The following is a 19,105-nucleotide window of genomic DNA, read 5'->3' as shown; positions in this document are numbered from 1 at the left end:
ACAGGTAAGAGAACATCTACAATGAAAACTGGTGAGGTGCAGATTTGGGTGAAAGACTGCAAGAATCTCCTATCAGTCACAGGGATGGTAATCGACCCGTTTGTGAAATGGTAGGATTCTGTCTTTCCTTCCTACTGCTGTCAAACTGTACAACCAGCCCTGCTCACAATAGACACAACAGCCCCAAATAACCATGAAACTAGAGCATAAGAACCCTCCAGTGAATGATATTTGAACAGTATGCTCCATGGGTAAATGAAATCAAAAGTACAATACAATCGCTAATTATTTTATTAGCGGAATAATTAGTTGACTCAGACAAGGCAGCATGGTGGCTGAGTGGTTAGCACTGTTGCCTCACAGCAAGAAGGTCATGGGTTTGCAACCCGACCTTTCTGTGTGGAGTTTGCATGTTCTCCCTGTGCTTGTGTGGGTTTTCTCCAGGTACTCTGGTTTCCTCCCACAGTCCAAAAACATGTATGTCAGGTTGATTGGTGACTCTAAATTTTCCATAGGAGTGAGTGTGAGTGTGTGAGGTTGTTTGTCTCTATGTGGCCCTGTGATGGACTGGTGACCTGTCCAGGGTGGACCCCTGACTTTCACCCAAAGAGAGCTGGGATAGGCTCCAGCAGATCCCTGTGACCCTGGTTAGGAATAAGCGGATATAGAAAATGGATGGATGTGAATCTATGTGAATCAAAAAAAAAAATTGAAAGTGAATATAATTTGTCTGTATTTATTCATTCATAATTCAAACTGTCTCATATATTTAGGTGTGAACACTTTTTGTTTCCATAACTAAATATGCATCAGGCCTTCCCAAATGAATAAATGTCCTTTACAACATTCTTTTCTCTCAACTGCAGCACCGTACTTCCTGACATGAGCAGGAAAAGACATCAGAAAACCCGGGTGGTGAAGAGGACCGCCAACCCAATGTTCAACCACACCATGGTGTATGATGGCTTCCGACCAGAGGACCTCAGAGAGGCCTGTGTGGAAATCACAGTGTGGGATCATGACCGTCTAAACAATCATTACATTGGAGGCCTGAGGCTTGGGCTAGGGACAGGTGAGAGTCTGCTCCACTGTTACTCTTTTCAACAGGGTTACATTTGCTGCCTAAGTAACCCGAAATGTAGTGGTTCTGCCTAATGCTACAGAGGAAAAATCACACATCTAATGCCAATAAGTTAACACAGATCCTGCTTATCTATTCGAATGTCAGCACTACAAAGCCAAGTTAACAGTTAAACAGAGAAGCGACACTACAATGTTTAATTCACAGTTGCCATTTGTAGTGCTAGGACGCATCTTTAAGCTCTGATTCCTATCTCATCAGGGCTGCTCCCACTAGGTGAGAAGGAGGAGGAGGATGAGGAAACTGCTCAGTGGTCGATATAGCCAAATAAAGCAAAAATAAATATCCCAGTAGCAACAGCCGTCCATAGCTTCCACTTCCTGCCAGATGGTGGAAATAGTTTGTGAAACTACAGCTTTGATTTGAGAAATGTTCAGTCTCAAATCAGTGATCAAGTTAAAAACTATGAATATACTGTATTATAAAGTTTACACCATTGTTTGGGCATTTGTGTCCTCCACAGATGATAGAATATCCCCTCACACTCCCTTCACCCTGAGGGTTTGTTTGCATTTCTGATGTTTCTGTTTTTACAAGACCTGCAGACTACAATATATAATCTATTATTATATATAATAATATGAATTATAAATTGCATTCATAATAATAAAAGTGTCCTTCTGTGCAGGAAAGAGTTATGGGGTGGAAGTGGTTTGGATGGACTCAACGGCAGATGAAGCTAACTTATGGAAGCAGATGTTAGTTTCTGATGGTGAATGGGTAGAGGATGTTTTGCCTCTAAGAATGTTGGTGATGGCAAAAAGCATGTCAAAGTGAGACTGTATGAGCAACGTGTGGAAACTTTATAGAAGCACACTGCATGTAGATTTGACTGAATCGACATATACACACATGGACAAAATTGTTGGTACCTTTCTGTTAAAGAAAGAAAAACCCACACGGTCATTGAAACTGACAAAAGTAATAATAAATAAAAATTGACTGAACACTAACTAATGAAAATCAGACATTGGTTTTGAATTGTGGTTCAACAGAAGCATTTAAAAAAACAAATTAATGAAACTTTCCTGGACAAAAAATGATGGTACCCTTATTATTTTGTTGCACAACCTTTTGAGCTCTCAGTGAGACTTCTGGCTCATAAAAGGCCACTTCAGAATAGTCCAGAATAGTGTTTTGTTCTTAGTCATTCTTGATGTTTTTAGCTGTGTGTTTTGGTTCATTATCCTGTTGGAGGACTCATGACCTGCAACTGAGACTAAACTTTCTGAATAGCACATTTCGCTCCAGAATGCCTTGATAGTCTTTTAGAGATTTCATTGTACCCTGCACAGATTCAAGACACCCTGTGCCAGATGCAGCAAAGCAGCCCCAGAACATAACTGAGCCTCCTCCATGTTTCACAGTAGTCACAGTGATCTTTTCTTTGTATGCTTCATGCCTTTACCTTTAACATGCTTGTCTATATCTAGAGGTTGAATCATGGCAGCTGTTTTGAGGACTGTCTTCAAGTGTGTGCCCTCCTTTCTCTTGGCCTTCATGGATGTTGGGATGTTGTTTGCTCTGTGGCGTAAAGTCTTGATGACTTGATGAAAACCTGTGGCTACCCTGAAGTGGGCTTTTAACAAGGCAACATCCACCTTAGGCAGGAAAACAAGAGACACAGCTGAGCCTCGAGATCCACAGAGGAAAAACCTGGTCATCTTAAATGATTCATATGAAAGCTTAAACGGATTTTTGGGAAACATCAGACACCAGTTCACTTCAAACCCACCAACACACTGAGACAGAGACTGGTTCACCCTAAAGACCAGACACCAAAACAAAAGAGGAGCAATGTAGTATATGCTGTCCAGTGTAAGGAAGAACGCTTAGAACTCTACATTGGAGAAACCAAACAACCACTTAACAGGAGGATGGCCCAGCACAGGTGGAGCAGCTCCATTTAAAGGAAACAGGAAACTTATTTGAAGACAGCGATGTACATATTTTGGACAGAGAAGACAGAGTTTGAGAGAGGAGTCAGAAAAGCTGTGTGTTCAAATGGAAAAACCCTCCCTTAACAGGGCTGGAGGGCTCAGACATAACCTGTCTTCAATCTACCAGGCTGCCCTGTCTCACCTAATGAGCCCATTTGGATGTGGGTTGGAATAAAACCAACCCGAAGGAAGTCCAGTTCCATTCCAGTCCATGACTCAACCTCTAGATAACATCACCTGGATGACTGTGAATCGCCACAGACATGCTTGTCTATAATTTTCTTTCTGCTAATTACAGGACACACTTTAGTTTAACATGTCTCTATGGTGAAATTATTTTCAATCTTTTCTATAGGTACCATCATTTTTGTCCAGGCCCATTTCATTAGACTGTTTCTTTAATGGAAGGGTACCAGCAATTTTGTCCACATGTGTACACTATCAGTCGAATAACATCCTTAATGAGCAATGTGTAGCCATTATATAACTGATGATCACTGTATGATAAATGAATATGAATACACAAGTTGCCTTAGTTTAGTCCAAACCAAGTGTCATCTCAAGTTAATTATTTATAAAAGAGATAGAGGATACAACCTAAGTTATAAAACACACTGTTTTGATCAGAGCACTAATAATTTATGTATAATTTTGTTGCTGTATAATGTGCATCTTCAATAAACAAGATATTAATGTAACTTGGTACTTCATTCATAAGAGTCAGAACTTCACCTGAAAGCAGCACTGACCATATTTTAAATCATTTCAGTGTTAGAGTAGTAGAGCTAAAGTATAAGAGCAGTATTACAGCCTAAGCCTATAGTGCCTGCTGATTTCGCAGTCATCAGCTTCATCTATTACAAGCTTGCCTGGATATGTAATGTACTGTATGATATGTAATAACTACAAATTTTGAGTAAGAACAATCTACAATTAACCCTCAAGTTTCAAACGACAGAAAGAAACCATTATGAGGTCAAGGAAGCAAAGTAACTTCCAAATCCAAGCCTAATTCACAATGCTATTATGTGGTTATTGAGTCTTTGTAATACTTCTAAATTGTATTATTCTTGTTGTATTGTATTTGTTTTGGAGCTATTACACTCACTCTTTTCAAGTTGTAGTCCTCTCCAGCACCTGCTCAGCTAAATATTAGATGTTCAATCTTTCTTGAACACCAGAGTCCACTGTTGGGCCACAAATCACAGCAGCTCTTGAGACCCTTCATTTATCACCAGCTAGGACGACGGCTGAGTTGAGACCTGTCTTGCTCAGTTCTGAAAGAAAACATTCCTCTTTCTTCAATGAGCCTGGGAAGTGTCAGTAAAGTACAAAAACAATAAAACATATTTCTTATAAAAACTGCATTGATAGAGGCTATATGTTTTTTGCAAATTGTTTAATTGTAGATTGCTACTACTAATAATAAACTAATTTAAAAAAATAACATAATATTAATATATAATACAATGATATAATACAAACAATTGTAATTAAATTCTAATGTACAGTGATGTAAGTCAGAGTAAAGTACAGTTTTCATATTTCCTACAGTACATTTGATGCACTGTCACCTTAGCAGAGGTTTCAGAGCTTTCTCACTGGTTGATCTTCCCTGATGCGACAAGAAATCCCACTATACAATTGGTTTGCATGTCCTGTCAATCGAGATGGGAGGCAGCTAAGCAGCGACCAGCCGCTGCGTTGCTAAGGTAAGTTGAACAGTTGCGTCAAGCCCACTGCAATAGGCCCCGGATTTAGGGCAAATGTTCCTTCAAAATAAAAGCGTGAAGCTTGCTATGTTGGAAAAGCAATTAAAGCAATAAAAATAATATGGTTTATAAATGTAAATATCAAGATAACATACTGTACTTTGCCAGAGCAATTAGATTCCTTCTTTTCGAGTAGCTTAATGTTATTTGAATTTGAATTTTTGAATAAGAAATAACTTTCTGTCCATCCTTATGTGGCCACACAATAATTTGCAAAGGGGGCAATTGGTTTCACTGGTAAGACTTTGAACAATGTGTGTAACTTAGTGGACAACTTACATTTGACAATAGTTTCAGCTTCTTTTATTGTGTTTATTGTGCTAGTTTTCTAATTTACCTTCATTTAAAAAATAAATAGGGTAGACTTGGTGTTCCCACCAGAATGTTTTTATGAAAACTAAGTAAATTTTCATCTTCCTCCCGCTTTCATGTGCGTCGCTAATTACTGCCCATTTCTCCGATTCCGATGCGAAATTGTTACACTGAAGTCAAGGACGCACACACCTAGGAACACTGTGACTGTACCACAATTTATGGTAACAATGAAATGGCTCTTGGTTTAAATTTTATGTGTTGCAAATAAAATGTTTCCTGAACAATGTGGTTCCACTTATTTTTGAAACGTGGCCTGTGAGGAGGCTTTCACTGTGTAGTTTAAAAATATTTTTGATTGGTTATTTAGTCCATAAATCATACCTCAGCTTGTCTCTTCTATGCACATTTCTAAACCAAATTCATGTAAAATTATAGGCAGCAATTTCTTTGAGTTCAGTTTCACAACACAATGCGATAACAACGCCGTTTTATTTTGAAGGCACCAAACTGACTTATATTGCCTGATTGTGGGTAGCTTGTGTCTAGCGCTTAAAACTCTTGGTGATGCTGTCAGTTGTTATGGCTAACGCTACGGTACAGTACCTGGCTAAAAACTACAGAGCTGCGGCAGCTCGGGGACAGTGACAGTGTTTTACGGAATATGAAAATTCATGGAGTCCTTTTTGAGCCATGCGTTTTCTCCCACAGAGGCCAGGTATTTTATTATAGCCAGGCGTCGCGCTGGGAAAGCATCATTTCATTTGGCAGCATTGCTGGCTATTATTTAGCATAGACGCTAGCTAATGATGGACAACGGACACGTTTATACTCGTGTAACGATACAGAGTAAACATTAACTGGCAGCGTTAAAGGGCCTGTCATGAATTGGCATTCCGCGCCTAATGGGGGGTACGCACACATCCGTGCCTAAGTCAAAACCTCTAGACATAAACTCTGAAGTGACTTACGTCTTAGCAGACATTTCTTTTAAACATTAATTTGGCGTCTTATATAAAGTGCACCCCTTGTCTCTCCATGTTGGTTTGTTGGCAGAAAAGAAACTTTATTATAGACTGTCAGGCTGTCAGATATGTAATGTTGATGTGGATGAGTTCTTCAGGCAGAGGACGGAGCCAAGTCTGCCACACCACATGGGAAGTGTGCCGCTGTGCATTGAGCAGAGAGTGTTAACTCAGGCCAGCCCTCAGACCTCACCAAGGGACACCATAGCAGCCTTTCTTCAGATCCTTCATCCGTCTGTGATGCCTTCAGCTGTCTGTGTCCACCTGTCTGTCTCCAGTTGTGCACTTCAGCCCAGCTGTGAGAGGCAGCACAGAATCAATCATGACACGGCACTTCTGTAGTCTGCCATCGTTTCAACCAACCAATGTTTTTTGAAGTGGATCCAGACTGAAGTAATGCACCACCTCATATGTGGATCGTATTAAAACCAGGGATTTCCAAGCCTTCTCTTTTTAACGACTCTAAATGCACAGGAGATAAAAGTTGGTGAGACATTGCTACACTTTCTTTCTTGCAGATTACTGTTGGCACTGTCATGTGGGACAGATGTTATTTCACCGTGCTAGAATCTAGTCAGTGGAATTAATCTTTTCCTCGCTTTGATCGGTACAGACATCCTTGGACACCTCCTTAGGAGCCTCCTGGTAGTCCCTAGACTCTACTTTCAAAGTGACTGGTTGAAGTTTTTGCCTCTGGGCTTCCCATAAAGAGCTTTGTTTACCAAAACGCTTCCTGTTTTCTGTCAGCCCACTAAGAAAGCCCTTTTGACCATGCACTGAATGCTGATTTGGAGGCCTTACCAAGAGTCCAGTTTAGACACACTCAGACATGCCTATCAGAAAAAAAGGTGAGTTAGCATGTGTGCTATAGGTATTGAGGGTTGTGGCTCCTCTAGTTTTCATCAGACCCTAGAAGTCTCATCACTAAAATTGTATCAAGCTTTGGTTGTCCACAGTATTTTCCTGTAGCTTTGTAATATGCATGTTTTGTATGATCAAAGATCATGCAGAAACAACAGTGTTCTTGGCAACTTTGTGGCAACTGTTTGTGTGTGTTCAATATTATCAACAAGATAAACACCCCATGCATGCTGGAATGTTGACTACATACCTTTGGCCAGATATTGCATTGTACTTTGTTTCTGTTAAACTGTGAGCAAGGGCTGCTGCCTTTTCATATCATACTAAATGTTGTCAGAGTGATATATGAAGAATGCATAATTATATGAAGAAAACAAAGCAGGGAAACCCCAAAGCCTGCCTCTTCCTCTGCCTCCTCTGCAGACACAGCGCGAGCTCTGGGACTTTTGGAGGAGTACTGCACTAAACTGAGAAAGCCAGAGGAGCAGCAGCTCAAAATTGCCATTCAAAGGGTTATGGGAATTTTCAAAAGCAACCTGTTCGAAGCTCTGCTTGGTAAGTCTGTGAAACAAAAATAATCCATCCAGCAACTTTTTTTTCTGTCTCTACGTAATGGCTAGATTGAACTCAGTCTGACTACCATGGTGAATTGTAATGACTCATTGGTCATTTTACTTCACTGACACAAAAACCTTTTTGGAAATACTGCAGCACTATACATTTTGAGGTCAGTCTGTTTGTAAGAAAAAATTTGTAAGGCTCTTAATTATCATAATTTTATTTCATCTAGCCATATGTTTAGCAAAAATTTGCTTTCGCCTTAATGCTGGTTAGGGTGGGTTCCAATAGCTAGTTCTATTTTGGATCTGGTTCCAAGTTAGTAGAATGCACAGATTTGTCAAGGTTTTTGGCCAAACAAATGACTTTCATTGTACTTGTCCACTGTGCACAAACAATTTTTTAAACTCACATTAGCTAAATGATAAAGTAGACTGTAGTGTAAAGTGTTTGCCCTCACAATGATGTAAAAGTCATCGTGTTCATTATGCAGGTCGTTGTGTGGGTCTTTGCCTTCTCAGGTAAATCACATGCTTATTCATGATCAGACACAGCTTCCTGCATATGTCTTTTCTAAACAAAAAGTGTCTTAGAAAATTTAAATCAGTGTATTGTTTTCTGTGAATGAGTGAACAAGATGACTTTCCCATCATTTTGAGGCAGTGACAGTTTCACAGTGTTGTGAATGTCATCCTGTTCACACATTCACAGTAAACAATACACTGATTTAAATTTTCTAAGACACTTTTTGTCCAGAAAGGCCATATGCAAGAGGGTGTGTCTGAGGATGTCGAAATGGCTGTGTCCCTCCAGAGAACATTTGACACACTTGAAAAGTCAAACTTAAAACTGTGTAAAATAGCAGCTAACAGAAGTCTTAGAGCCAGTCTTAGAGGCCTTTCCTTCCCAAGATCATGCAAAAGACCTCAAAGACTTAGACATTGAAGCCGATTCAGTGCACATGCAATGTAGCCTTGGTCTCCTTTGGGACCAAGGAAAAGACTGCTTCACCTTTAAGGTATCAGATGAGACAAAACCCTTTACTAGACGAGGTGTTTTATCGACAATAAACAGGGCTGCCACTAGGCTTCGTAGCACCAGTCACTATCCAGGGAAAGTCCATTCTGCGTGAACTCACAGTTGAGAATAGGGACTGGGATACCCCATTGTCTCCAGACATGGAAGAATTTTGGACACGCTGAAAAGACTCGCTTAAAGAACTGTCTAATCTGGTCATTCCCTGGGCATACACAGACATTTCACCTTCAACAGCTGCAAAGAAGGAATTGTGTCATCCACTCATTCTGTTACTGCATATCAGCTACCCCTAAGCAACTGGCTCACTGGCCCTGACATCTTGTTTCATGATCAGAACCTCTTCAACGACATATTTGACTTTGTTGAGCCCAATGTGGACACAGATGTCAGACGTCAAGTATCTACACTCAAAACCACAGCCTGCACCAAACAACTCGGCTCTGACAGATTTACCAAGTTTTCCACCTGGAAGTCACTTGCACGTGCCTTTTCTCGCTTACTGCACATCATCCACACCTTTAGTTCACCTTCAGGCAAAACCCAATCACTGTAATGGCTAGCATTACTGTAAAACAGGAGTCACGGTGGACGAGTTTGACTGAGCTCGGAACTTTGTCATGCGTGAAATACAGCAGGAGGTGTACGCTGAAGAAATAAAGTGTGTGCAAAGACAAGTAAAACTCCCCAAAACCAGTCCTTTAAAGAACTTAGACCCCATTCTGGATAAAAATGGGCTCCTTATAGTAGGTGGTCACATCAGTGACTCAAATCTCAGCCAAGCAGAAAAGAATCCCCTAATAATATCTATCCACCATCATGTTGCAGCTCTTCTCATAAAACACTACCATGAGCAGATCCATCACCAAGGTCGCCTGTTTACTGAAGGAACTGTTCGCTCTGCAGGATGGTGGATAATAGGTGGCAAGAGAAAGGTGAGCACAATCATCTATCTTTGCATAACTTGCAGAAACCTTCAAGCACCCCTCAGTACACAGAAAATGTCAGACCGTCTTTCAACAGACCCTCCATTCATGAATGTGGGCTTAGATGTGTTTGGCCCATGGTTTGTGTCTTTCTGACTTTGGTGTCACCCAAAATAAAAGGTGGGCGGTCATTTTGACATGCTTCAGGTCAGTACAGATTCAAGTGATAGAGTCTATGGCTGTGCAATTAATCAAATTTTGATTTTGATTTTGATTTCGGTTCTCAACGAATACAAAAACTGCGTTCTTAATGATGTGCATGTGCACTTTCTCTGGAAGCCCGAAGTCTCTTAGCCTATACTGTCGGCAAAACAAGTCACTTATGTGTTATCTGGTAGCATTTAAAAATCAGCGCGAGTCAAGATGGCAGAAAGAGAGCAGACACAGAAGTGTTTGGTCAACAAAAAAGGTAGAAGCAATTCTGTTGTTTGGGAACAGTTTGGATTCGAAGAAGCGGACGTGGATCAAAAATGCTTGCAAGATTTTCTACGCAGTGGTGTCAGCACCGTTATTTATACATTTGAATATATTTTATATTATTTATTTTAAGAATTCATTGTTTTGTTCAATAAATGTAACATATTTCTAAAGTCAATGAGTAGTCGCGTAAAATGATTGTGATTAGGATTTTTTCCATAATTGATTAGATTGGAAGAAGAAGAAGTACTTTATTATCCCCAAGGGGAAATTCAATTGTTACAGCAGTTATTCTAATTTAGTTATTAAATTTAATATTATTTAAATTATATCAATTAATAGTAATTAATAAAGTAATTAACTTGTATGCAGAAAAGTAATAAAGTAATTATTTATTTTTGGGGGTTTGTGTGTGTGTGTGCACGTTATTGTTTATATTGTGGAATAGAGTCTTATGGCCGTGGACACAAAAGATTTCCTGAATCTTTTAGTCTTGGCTTTAGGAGGAATTAGTCTGTGGCTGAATGAACCTCCCATTCCCCACAGTTCCTCATGAAGTGGGTGGGCAGGATTGTCCAGTATGGAGTTGATTTTGTCCACCATCCTCCTCTCTGCCACAGCCTCCAGACTGTCCAGTTCCAGTCCAACAACAGATTTTGCCTTGCTGATCAACTTGTTTAGTCTGTTGGCCTCACCAGCCTTGATGCTTGTTGCACACGCCAAAGGAACAGAGTCTCCTGAGGAAGAACAATCTGCTCTGTCCTTTCTTGAAGAATGCATCTGTATTGTTTGACCAGTCCAGTTTGTTGTTAATGTGGACTCCAAGGTATTTGTAGGAGTCCACAATCTCTACTTCGTCTCGAAGGATGGAGACAGGGACTGGCGTCTTCCTGCTCCTCCTAAAGTCCACCACCATTTCTCTGTTTTTTTTTTATATTGAGCTTTAGACAGTTGTTACACAAATCAACAAAGCTTTTTATCAAGTGTCTGTTTTCCTCATTGTTACCATTATTGATGCATCCAATGGTTGAAGAGTCATCAGAGAACTTCTGGAGGTGTTATGAAATGGTGTGTTGGTGCTGAAGGAGGAGAGCCAAGGACCCTAGTGCAGGACAACTTAACTCTTTATTTCCTGGATCTTCCGGGGCTCAGGCAAAAACAACATAAAAATTATCTCCGCCACTCGGCGGACAGGCAGGCAGACGAAACAGAAACGACGCTTGGCGTACAGGCTGACGGGCAAAATATAGCTGAGACTAAGGTCGGTAATCCTTAAGCACTACACATCTGAGTTTCTTTAGTTTAAGTTAGTTTCAATTTACTTTAAACATTAGTTTACAGATTACACAAATAAAGCACACATTTTGTTTGACAGTATATTTATTTTGCATGTGGACAATACATTGTCTTCTATCTGTAATGCGCACAGTTAGGAAACTTTTGTATAGTCACACTTTGATTTAGTTACTCTTTAAGCATATTTTTTAATCATTATTTCTTTGAGTTACAAGTGCTGGGATGCCGATGGTGGTTGGTGCTGCTCCTGGAGGGATGTTCTGGCAGGCCTCAGGCAAAGGATGCACTCCAGGAAATAGAACACTTAAATAGAGGAAGTGGCCAATTAGACTGTACTAAGTGCTGGCCACCTTATAGGCGAAGTTGGGAAATTTGTTTTGTTTATTTGTATAAGTTATGTTAGAAGTTTCAGATATTTGTTGGGTTAACATTTCATTGGTGATTTTAGGATTAAGATTAATTTAATATTTATTTGGTATTTGTAGTTTAGTGGTAGTTTCTTTCTTTGTTATCCCTGTGTGTGTTAAGTGGTCTGATCAGCCACTATATATATATATCCTTCTGTGTTCAGTCTGTGGGTCAGTTTTGTTTTTAATTAGTTTGCACAGTGGTGTCATTTTTCTAATTTGATTTAGCCTGAGTTCAGTTTGTTTTCTTTGACCGGTTTTAAGAGCACATATTATGATTATAAAGTTAAGTTATTTTGTCTATTTCTTTTGGCGAAATAAAAACCAATTTTTTTGAATATTTTGCCTGTGTCCTCGTCTGTGCCGGCTTGGTCCCTTACACCTGTTCTGTGGCAAAGGCTGGGCCTGTGTATTGTGTTGATGAGGAGTCAGATGGTGAGGACAGGGGAGGAGGTATTGGAGGTGAGGTATACTTCAATGTTGTATGGCTGCTGATAGAGGAGATGGCATCAGCGGGCAATGTGGAGGCATCATTGGCAGAGAGGTTGGGTGGAGGGATGTGAAGAGACCCCAAGGCATCAGCTAAGGTGGTGGAGGGAGGAGGGATGGTGTGTGAGGACACTGGGTCAGAATAAGAAGCAGAGGTGGTGTCAAATCTATTAAATCATTAGCAAACTTTGAGTCTCCTTCCACAGCAGTGTGTGACTTCTTATAACCAGTCATTATTTTCATCCCATTCCACACCTCTTTGATATTGTCTCAACTTGTGCTCTACTCTGTCTCTATAGAGCTGCTTTGCCTCCCTCAGCTTCCTCTTGAGTTCTTTCTGCACCTCCCAGAGTTCCTCCCTGTCTCTTTCCATGAACTTCTTGTTGAGGAGGCCTTTAATGTCCTTATTTATCCATGGCTTATTATTGGGGAAACAACAAACTTTTTGGATGGAACATTGTCCTCACAGAAGTGGATGTAGCCTGTGATACAGTGAGAGGTGCCTTCGATGTCCTCACCATGAGCATCCATGGAAAGGTCCCAGTTTGTAACCCTGAAGCACTCCTGCAGGGCCTCCTCAGCATCCTTTGACCAAACCTTCACATACCTCTTGAAACATATGTCTCTCCACAGGAATTAGAAGATCCCCACTCATCCACTTTCATCTGTTATCAGAGAGAAAGCATAGGTCTTGAGTTGACTTGGATTAACAGATGATAATTCAGTAGAAAACTTGCAAAAAACAAACAAACAAAAAAAAATAGATAAACTTTATTGGTCCACAAGGGACATTCCTTGGTCACAGTAGTTCAGTTACACACAGACACTCTTTTAAATACCCGTCTATGAAGAGAAATGTCAGAGACAGAAAAGGCCGAGAGTGCACCCTGTCGGTTTTCTTTATTTAAAGCACAATGTTTTGTTTTTATTATGATGGTATACAACTAAAAGTAGACACTTTACAGATTTGAATGATATACTTCTTTTATCTGTACGATCAGAATTGACGGAGTAATTTAAGTTTGTTTCGGCGTTATCAGGAAAAGACACGTCAAAACACGCCGGCGCGTGCGTCGACCTCTGGGGTCGAGGGGGTTTTTGGGGCCTGGACAAATTTTGACATGTCCTGACATTTGTGTTTTTTTCAGTGTTTTTTAAACATATTAATGTCTAAAGTCTGATAACATTGTAATCAGCACAAAATTGGCTACAATAATATGTGAGCAGCAAGTTTATACATGATTTTGTTTTTGAGAAAAAAGTGTTTATGCATGGTTAGTGAAAAACTACAATTTTTTACTCACTGAAATAAGACCATAAAACACAAACAGAACATTGGTTCACAAGACTTTGGAGACCAGCATGTTGTAGGCTAAAGTGTTTACTTCAGAGTGCTGTGAATGTCATCTTGTTCAAACATTCACAGTAAACAATACACTGATTTAAATTTTCTAAGACACTTTTTGTCCAGAAAGGCCATATGCACGAGGGTGTGGCTCAGGATGAATAGTCATGTGATTTACCTGAGAACACAAAAGACGCACTGAACGACCAGACAAAGACGCGCATAATGAGCCTTTCAGTCAATGTTGATGGGACGGATTAGTGCAGCACAATACAACACAATGAGGAGCCAAACAATCCTCATTTGAGTTAAAATCAGTGTTTTTACTCTGAGGACAATCTAAACTATTTGTCTCTGTGTGGAATGTAAGGAGCGCCGCTTCACGTGCGTAACGCGCCATCATCCAAACGCGCAGAAAAAGTGAGTAAATACTATGATGAAGTTTGATATTTTGTGTCATTTCTAGGGGGTGTGCACATATTTACCTGGTTCACCTCAGATTATTTACATGTGAACAGTGAACAGTGTACAAGGCGGGACCGCATTACCTGTAATGAGGTGAGACAGGAAAAAACGGACTTCTCCTTACGTTCATATGGATTAAATAAAAAGTGATGATTTGTTTTTGACTTGAATTGTTTCACTCAAAAGAAAACATTTCAAGCTTTCTAGCCATATAATTATTATTTTTATGAGGCAAGTATTCGCTGAGATTCTGGTTGTTTTATTTACGCGTCTGTGAAGAGAAATGGCAGAGACAGAAAAGTCCGAGAGCGCACCCTGTCGGCTTTCTTTATTTAAAAAATGCACAACGTTTTGTTGTTATTATGATGGTATACCACTAAAACTAGACCCTTTACAGATTTGAATGATATACTTCTTTTATCTGTACGATCAGAATTGACGGAGTAATTTAAGTTTGTTTCGGCCTTATTAGAAAAGGATGCGTGAAAACGCGCCAGCGCGTTCGTCGACCCCAGAGGGTTAAAGGACCTAAGCTTCCTCAGAAAGTAGTCTACTCATGCCCTTCTTGTACACAGCATCACTGTTGTCCTTCCAGTGCAGCCTGCTGTTCAAGTGAACCCCCAGGTATTTGTAGTGGTCACCAACTTCCACCTCCTAGCCCTGGATGATGATGGGCTCCACTGGTGTCTTCTTCCTCCTGAAGTCCACCACCAGCTCCTTGGTCTTGTCCACATTAAGGAGCAGATGGTTGGCCTAGGACCACTCCACAAAGTCTTCGATCAGTGTTCTGTACTCTGCCTCCTGTTCATCCCTGATACACCCAATCACAGCAGAATCATCACCTGTGGTGTCCCCACATTACTGATCACAGTTCAGACAGGGAACTCCCCAGCCACACAAACTGGGGCCTGTCAGACAAGTAACCAGAAAAACTCCCTTTAATGGAAGAAACCTCCAGTAGAACCAGGCTCAGTTTGGGAGACCATCTGCTCTTTGGAGACCAAAAACTCTGTTTTTCTGTTCAGAAAAGAGGAGTGGTCTTACTTTTTATTAGGTTTTTATGAATAACTCGTGTTAACTTCGGATTTATATGATTTAGATGTTCGAGGAGCAGACAGTCTCTATGCGGTTTGCGGGTGGTGATGGCTCTAAGGAAACTGCAGAGAGGTGTTTTAGACTGAGTCTCTGCGTCCCGGTCCCCACTCTGGCTCCAGAAAGTCTAGCTCCCAGGCTGATGGGAACCTGAAGTGGGTGCAATACTTTGCAGGTTGGTGGGGCCAGTAACTGCACATCAGCAATATAGAGCTCCAGGACCAGGGACATCTGTAGAAGGTGCAGAAAGTGCTCTGTTGAGATGATATGGTACTATGAGGTCTTTAAGGTGTAAAGGAGGAAGGAGTTTGTATGTAAGGATTTTCAGTTCTATTCTAATAGGGAAGAAATATGATCTCTCTTGCTAGTTCCTGTCAAGACTCTGGCTGCAGCATTCTGGATTAACTGGAGGCTTTTTATGGAGGTATTGGGACATATTGATAATAATGAACTACAGTAATCTAGACTTGAAGTAACAAATACATATGTACATATATACAAATATGATTGAGGGCAGTTTGTTGCGCCCTCGTGGCGCTAGTGAAGGGAGAAACAGGTGAGGACCCAAATGCTGGACAACCAGGCTTTATTTCGCCGCTACTCAGCGGGCAGGCAGGCAGACAGATAGGCAGACAGACAGGTAACCAGAAATGCAGCAGGGGTAACGTGACTGAGGATCACTAGTAATGTTCCGGCGGGGAACAAAGGAAAACCAGGGACATATATACAGAACTGAAGACACAGGTGAACATAATCTAACTAATGACAACTGAACATCAAGGCACCTGGAAAACGACACGGAACAGAAACAGGAAGTTAACCAAAATAACGGACAAAACAGGAAACCCAGGCTCGGGGCTTAACAGTACCCCCCCCCCAAAAAGGCCGGCTCCCAGACGGCCTACACAGCACCATCACAAAGTTCGGGGTGGGGGGCGGGAAGCAAAGTTCATATGAAGCCCAAACAGGGCAGAGTCCAGTGTCACTCTGGGGATCGACCCCTGTCCCAAGCCGTTCAGGCGGACGGCCTCGCAGGCAGGCGTGGGTCCGGGGCCGTTCGGGAGGACGGCCTCGCAGGCGGACGTGGGTCCGGGGCCGTCCCGGGAACTCTGGTAGCTGCCGCTTCGGCGGTGGCTGGTCGGGGAACTCCACTGGCGACCGCTGCGGCTCAGGGGACTTGGATAGCGGCCGCTGCGGTGGCGGTGGCCCTGGGAGTTCTAGTAGCTGCCGTTGCGGCTCAGGAACCTTGGGTGGCTGCCGCTGCGGCGGCTCGGGGGCATCAGGTAGTTGCCGCTGCGGCGGCCCTCGGATTTCTGGTAGCTGCCGCTGCGGCGGCGGCGGTTCCTTCGGCTCGGGATACTCGGGAAGTGGCAACTCAGGACACTCAGGACTCTCAGGACTCTCCGCTGGTGGGCGCTGTGGCTCAGGAAACTCAGCTGACTGCCGATGCAGCACCGGGAACTTGGCTGGCCGCCGCATCGGCGGTGGCTGGTCAGGGGACTCGGCTGGTGGCAGATCAGGCTACTCGGGGAGCTGCTGCGGCAGCCCTGGACACTCCGGATACTCGGGAAGCTGCTGCGGCAGCCCTGGAAACTCAGGACACTTTGCTGGCAGCCACTGCGGCTCAGGGACTTCGGCTGGCCGCCGCTGCGGCTGAGGAACGTCGACTGGCGGCCGCTGCGGCTCAGGGACTTCGGCTGGTGGCCGTTGCGGCTCTGGCTGGTCGGGGCACTCTGCTGGCGGCCGCTGCGGCTCAGGGGACTTGGATAGCGGCCGCTGCGGTGGCAGTGGCCCTGGGAGTTCTAGTAGCTGCCGCTGCGGCTCAGGAACCCTGGGTGGCTGCCGCTGCGGCGGCTCGGGGGCATCAGGTAGTTGCCGCTGCGGCGGCTCTTGGACTTCTGGTAGCTGCCGCTGCGGCGGCGGCGGTTCCTTCGGCTCGGGATACTCGGGAAGTGGCAACTCAGGACACTCAGGACACTCAGGACTCTCAGGACTCTCAGGACTCTCAGGACTCTCAGGACTCTCCGCTGGTGGGCGCTGTGGCTCAGGAAACTCAGCTGACTGCCGATGCAGCACCGGGAACTTGGCTGGCCGCCGCATCGGCGGTGGCTGGTCAGGGGACTCGGCTGGTGGCAGCTCAGGATACTCGGGGAGCTGCTGCGGCAGCCCTGGACACTCCGGATACTCGGGAAGCTGCTGCGGCAGCCCTGGAAACTCAGGACACTTTGCTGGCAGCCACTGCAGCTCAGGGACTTCGGCTGGCCGCCGCTGCGGCTGAGGAACGTCGACTGGCGGCCGCTGCAGCTCAGGGACTTCGGCTGGCTGCCGCTGCGGCACAGGGAACTCGGCCAGCTGCCGCGTCGGCGGTGGCTGGTCAGGGGATTCGGCTGGCGGCCGCTGCGGCTCCGGGAACTCGGCTGGCTCAGGGAACTCGGCTGGCGGCCGCTGCGGCTCAGGGACTTCGGCTGGCAGCAGCTGTGGCTCAGGGACTTCGACTGGCGGCCGCTGCGGCTCAGGGACTTCAGCTGGCGGCCGCTGCGGCTCCGGGAACTCGGCTGGCTCAGGGAACTCGGCTGACGGCCGCTGCGGCTGAGGGACTTCGGCTGGCTCAGGGAACTCGGCTGGCGGCCGCTGCGGCTCAGGGACTTCGGCTGGCAGCAGCTGTGGCTCAGGGACTTCGACTGGCGGCCGCTGCGGCTCAGGGACTTCAGCTGGCGGCCGCTGCGGCTCCGGGAACTCGGCTGGCTCAGGGAACTCGGCTGACGGCCGCTGCGGCTGAGGGACTTCGGCTGGCTGCCGCTGCGGCACAGGGAACTCGGCCAGCTGCCGCGTTGGCGGTGGCTGGTCAGGGGATTCGGCTGGCGGCCGCTGCGGCTCCGGGAACTCGGCTGGCTCAGGGAACTCGGCTGGCGGCCGCTGCGGCTCAGGGACTTCAGCTGGCTGCCACTGCGGCACAGGGAACTCGGCCAGCTGCCGCGTCGGCGGCGGCTGGTCAGTGAACTCTGCTGACGGCCGCTGTGGCTCGGGGACATCAGGTAGCTGCGGCGGCGGCGCAGGGACATCAGGCAGCTGCGGCACGGGATACTCTGGAAGCTGCTGCGGCAGCTCGGGACACTCGGGACACTGCTGCGGCAGCTCAGGATCCTCGGGACACTCGGGAAGCTGCTGCGGCAGCTCAGGATCCTCGGGACACTCGGGAAGCTGCTGCGGCAGCTCAGGATCCTCAGGATCCTCGGGAGGCTCTGGCTCTGGCTCTGGCTCTGGCTCTGGCTGCTGAGGCGGCCGGGAAGGTCCTGGCCGGCGCGAAGACTGGGCTGGAGAAGACTGGGCTGGAGAAGACTGGGCTGGAGAAGACGACAGGGCCTCGGCGCGGGTGCCTTCCACACCACGCCGAGGGACGAGAACAGGCAGGACGGATACCGGCACCCCCTCAGGCTCCAACTCTGGTGGCTGCTCCCTCTGGGGAGCCGGTGACTGAGGGACGGAGGATACCAGGGATTGAGGGACCCGGGAACTAGGGGACCGAGGGACTGAGTGGGCGCCTGGCCGGAAAGGAGCGGGCTGGGCATCGACGCATGCAGCTTGGTTGCGGCGCCGAGGGACTGGGACAGGCAGCGGCTGCTGCGGCTCAGGGGACGTGGGCAGCGGCTGCTGCGGCTCAGGGGACGTGTGCAGCGGCTGCTGCGTCTCAGGGGACGTGGGCTGCGGCTGCCGCGGCTCGACGCGGGCGCCAACATCGTGACGCCGCGGTGCTGGAACTGGCAGGACTGGAGCTGACGCTTGGACGGGAACCGGCCGGACCGGGACAGGCTGGACAAGGAGCTTCGCGGGGACGTCGTCGTCGGCTCGCTGAGGCTTGGGAGACTTGGCTGGGCAGGGCTCCAGTGTTGTCGGCACACTGGAGGTCGGGCAGGCAGGGCTAGGCTCCAGCGTTATCGGCCGTGTCGGCACGCTGGAGGTCGGG

At 45.3% G+C, this 19,105-nt stretch overlaps 2 protein-coding genes across 3 annotated transcripts in view; both read left to right on the top strand.

The window, feature by feature from the left end:
• sytl2a (synaptotagmin-like 2a) overlaps nucleotides 1-2,953 on the top strand; it is a 31,802-nt gene extending 28,849 nt beyond the window's left edge. For both annotated transcript variants that reach the window (XM_026328604.2, XM_026328605.2), the window contains exons 13-15: nucleotides 5-110; nucleotides 867-1,072; nucleotides 1,770-2,953. In XM_026328604.2, the coding sequence (XP_026184389.1) occupies nucleotides 5-110; nucleotides 867-1,072; nucleotides 1,770-1,918 (461 nt within the window). In that variant the 3' untranslated portion in view covers nucleotides 1,919-2,953. The remainder of the gene's footprint in view (nucleotides 1-4; nucleotides 111-866; nucleotides 1,073-1,769) is intronic.
• Nucleotides 2,954-5,724: 2,771 nt separating this feature from the next.
• dlg2 (discs, large homolog 2 (Drosophila)) overlaps nucleotides 5,725-19,105 on the top strand; it is a 222,930-nt gene continuing 209,549 nt past the window's right edge. Inside the window, exons 1-2 of the mRNA XM_026328995.1 lie at nucleotides 5,725-7,038; nucleotides 7,475-7,606. Coding sequence (XP_026184780.1) covers nucleotides 7,020-7,038; nucleotides 7,475-7,606 — 151 coding nt within the window. The 5' untranslated portion in view covers nucleotides 5,725-7,019. The remainder of the gene's footprint in view (nucleotides 7,039-7,474; nucleotides 7,607-19,105) is intronic.

The sequence above is a fragment of the Mastacembelus armatus genome, chromosome 14 (assembly GCF_900324485.2).
Source record: "Mastacembelus armatus chromosome 14, fMasArm1.2, whole genome shotgun sequence".
Lineage (NCBI taxonomy): Eukaryota > Metazoa > Chordata > Actinopteri > Synbranchiformes > Mastacembelidae > Mastacembelus > Mastacembelus armatus.
This window is presented reverse-complemented; position numbering and strand designations above follow the sequence as displayed.